Source organism: Haplochromis burtoni, unplaced genomic scaffold (assembly GCF_018398535.1).
Source record: "Haplochromis burtoni strain Fernald_Lab_line unplaced genomic scaffold, NCSU_Asbu1 Contig_2192, whole genome shotgun sequence".
Lineage (NCBI taxonomy): Eukaryota > Metazoa > Chordata > Actinopteri > Cichliformes > Cichlidae > Haplochromis > Haplochromis burtoni.
Window position 1 is genome coordinate 11,299 of NW_024584553.1, and position 3,911 is coordinate 15,209.

Here is a 3,911-nt window from a genome sequence, read left to right on the forward strand (position 1 = left end):
AACTTTTGATAATGATCATGAACAGTGATTAAGAACTCTATTCCAATACAGTTAGTATTCCATGTGTGCTAGTGTGGCTTCCTAGAGTAAAAGTATATTAATACCATTTCTCTAATGTTTTATGTCTGCAGGTGGATAAGGCAGTGCTGTCCGTCATGACTGATGGACAAATGGCAAAATACATAAGGACATATGGTGACAGACTAGCTGTCCAGTCCTTCTGTCAACAAACTAAGTACAGCACAGATAAAGAGACTGTTCTGCAGAACCTAAGAGATAAAATTGCGGCACGGAAAGTAAGATCAAAAACCAAAGGAGTGCTGTGTGGTTCATCAGGTGTGTTCCAAAAGCAAAGTGAAGGGATGGCAAGACAGAGAAATACTGCAGCAGAGAAGACCTGCAGAAAAATCGAAATCGGATGGCTTCATTTAAGCAATAATGAATACCGTCAAGTGAGAACCAGAAATGGTGGAGGAACAAGACATGCAACTGTGGAAAAAACTACAACTGTAGCTAAGATTTTGGAGATGGGACCCATTTCTAATAATATCTTTCTTATTTTAACAAACCTGTTTGCCAGTGTCACTGTCAGATGAATCCCCATGATAAACTAGATCTGGGACAAAATCATCTGTCTCACTGTCAGATCCAAGTAATGTCACCGGTGAATCTTCTTCAGTTATGCTGACAGAAAAATCCTCTTCAGATGAGGACTGAACTGTTGACGGTGTTTCATCTTTCGTGCAAATTTAAAATCTCAGGAGCTTCGATTTGGTTTGTTCATAAAGTTTGCCAACAGTCTCATCTACAGGAATCAGATTCCTTTTAAAATCACTGACATCAATGACAAAGTCTTCAACTCTCCCTTTTGGCGAGTTCCCATCTGGAAAAAACAGGTCTACGGTTCTATGGAATCCTGAAGAGGATCTTGTCAGAGCAGATTGTGATGACACAGTCGTGATAACCCTAAATTATGTCAACAGTGAGGATCTTACACAGGTAAGACCATGGACAGTTGTGGTTGAGGTGGTTTATGTAAGTGTTACAAAATATGGAAATTTATTTATGCTCAAATTCAAGAACTTGCATAGTTCTGATTTTAAAAAAGCTGATCATGCATTCCTGCTTGGACAAAATTTAAGCATGTATGTTATTTTCTGTAATATTATTCTTTTGGATCTTAAAAGAAATAACCTACAGTACTGTGAAACACTTGCTCGATTTCTATTAATCAGAATTCATCTCTTGTTTGTTTAAAACTTGATTTTGTTGCAGCAATAATAAAACATTTTAAGTAGTAAGAAGTACATCAAGATCTGATAAAAACCTGTGGAATTCCATTGTAATATGTCCTTAAGTGAGACATGTAGGCTGAAAAAAAAGAGGTGTATCTTTTTTCTATTTCTTAAAATCTATTGACATATTTTGCAGACCCTTTAAGAACATTCATGATTTAGAATAGGCCAAGGTAGAAGATTGAAGAAGAGTTTTATAATCTTGAAGGGTTAAGGTGTCTGTTGTCAATTAATGCAGTACTTCCTCCTCAGAATTCCGACCCAAATCGATTACCTGTGGATGGTTTCCTGCTCCCATTGTCTTCAGCAAATGGCTTGCCCACACCCCATATGCAGTCAATACAGGAGGAAGCACCCCAGATTGCACAGGTAAGATGGATCAATTCAGGCAACCATAAACACCTATCTTTACATACTGTAGACATGCCAAAATTGCATGCTATTTTCTGTTTCAGTTTGTGGGTCCATTTGAATTAAAAGGATATTGTCAGTTGAGAGACAATTCCAGTGTTTAACATTAAGATAAGATTAAACAGAAAATTTAGTCTTGAAATCTAATTATTTACATAACACAGCAGTGACACATTGTTTTGGTGTCACTATTGTGTTCTCTACCTTTTTTGCACAGAAGTGAGTCTTCTCATACATGTAAAGAACACTTGTATAATTTTCTGTGAGGCATACAAGGACATCCATCAGGCCACAATGTTAATGTTATATATCAATTGTCAGTGCAACCATGGTTTGGGAATGTACAGCCCACTAAAATTAGACAAATAAATTTCAAACTTTTTCAGAACATTGATATTGTGTAATCTGTACAGTTCATTTGCATTTCTTATGAAATGTGCATGTTTTGTCTTTTACTCAGGACCATGGACTGAATTTCATCGCCCAAGGTTTGCGTTTAGATTCAAGCAACCAACTTTCCCCATCAAATTCAGGAGACCCACAGAGCCCCCTACATGTATCAATTCGCAGGATAAAAGTTGTTGATGATCTTTTGGCTGTATTTATGGACAGTCGCATTCTGAATGTGACTTTAAAGATGAACTTTGTAAATGAAAATGCTGTTGATGATGCTGGGGTGTCAAGGGAGGTTTACACTGCATTTTGGGAGCAATTTTTGGAACAGTGTGAAGGTGAAAACGAACGAGTTCCAAGGCTGAGGCCAGACTTCAGTGAGGCTGAATGGCAAGCAGTTGGGCAGATATGGGTGAAAGGCTTACTAGACCATGGTGTCTTTCCAGTGAGGCTGTCAAGGGCTTTCATTTTAGCCTGCATACACGGAATGGACTCAGTTGATGTAGACATTCTGATTGCATCGTTTCTCAACTATCTGCCTCCTGTTGAGAGATCAGCTGTTGAGAAGGCTCTCCAAGGCACAATGGATGAAAATGATGAAGAGGACCTGCTTGACTTTTTTACAAGGATGGGTTCCCACTTCCTGCCACCTAAGAACAACATGCAGCCTGCCATTGAAACAATGGCTCATAAGGCCATTCTCCAAGAGCCAAAATATATAATGGATTGCTTCTCCACACCCATGGCACGTCTGCAGCTGAAACTGTCAGACAAGGAAAGTGTGTTGTCTCTGTATGAGACAAAGAAGGCCACAGGCAAAAGACTAGTGCAGCTATTTGAAACAACAAAATTGATGCTGTCTCACGGAGAACAGACAACCTTTAACCATCTACAGCGTTATGTTAAAAACGCTGATGAAACCAAAGCTGAAAAAATCCTGCGCTTCTGCACTGGATCTTCTGTGATATGTGTTGACAAAATTTTGGTGTGCTTTAATGCTGAAACTGGGCTCAACAGAAGGCCCGTTGCTCATACCTGTGTAGCTACCATTGAAGTGCCATGCACTTACAGTTCTTATCCTGAATTTCGCACCGAGTTTCACAATGTTTTTTCCAGCAATTACTTTGAAATGGACATCATTTGAACTTGATGAGTGTACTAATGGTTACAGCTGTAATTGTTATATGTATGATTATCATTGAGTTCATAAATTCTGTCTTTTTTCATTTGTCATTGAAGCATTTGATATATTCAGCTGTATAGTAAGCAGTCACAAATTGAATTTTCTGATGGTTTAGTTGTATGTTACCTCAGATTTCACAAGGACTCTTTATTGTTTAAAATGCTTTGAAAATGACTGCATGTTTAACTTCTGTTGAAAACAAGGTTTGAGTTTAGCATTAAAGGGACAGATCACATCAAAATCTGCTGTACACATTGTCATTGTTTTCGTTTACTCCTGCTGTGATGGCATGCCACACATGGTAAGCTCCACACCTCACCACCCGTTGATTCACTTTAGTTTAATTTCCAGTTACTACTTTAAAATATTCTACTTATTGTTCAATATTGTTTCTTTATTAAATGTATTTATTGTTCCATCACACCTTCCAATGTTTATATGGCGTGCACACATATTAACCTTGCAAGGTCAAAGTTCTGTTTTATGTTATATTAATACATCTTTCTTTGTTTGAGTTACCTGGGGGTTGGCTTCTCCTCCTGCCTGGCAAAAGGTGTGGCAAAGGGCTGGGAGAGCCGAAGTACCACTGACAGCCTAATTGGATTGCACCACATGCTTCATTGCCTGGG

At 38.4% G+C, this 3,911-nt stretch overlaps 1 protein-coding gene across 1 annotated transcript; it reads left to right on the forward strand.

Moving 5' to 3' along the window:
• Nucleotides 1–1,549: 1,549 nt before the first annotated feature.
• Nucleotides 1,550–3,243, forward strand: LOC121813664. Its single transcript, XM_042217551.1, has 2 exons — nt 1,550–1,664; nt 2,167–3,243. Exons 1-2 carry the CDS (start codon nt 1,626–1,628, stop codon nt 3,241–3,243), a joined length of 1,116 nt encoding a protein of 371 aa, XP_042073485.1. The 5' UTR covers nt 1,550–1,625.
• The last annotated feature ends 668 nt before the right edge of the window (nt 3,244–3,911 follow it).

Excerpts from the sequence above, each read along its gene's own strand:
- LOC121813664 (XM_042217551.1), top strand. The coding sequence starts at position 1,626 with ATGCAGTCAATACAGGAGGAAGCACCCCAGATTGCACAG. Across the intron at positions 1,665-2,166 it reads AAGCACCCCAGATTGCACAG|GACCATGGACTGAATTTCAT; the intron begins GTAAGATGGATC and ends TCTTTTACTCAG.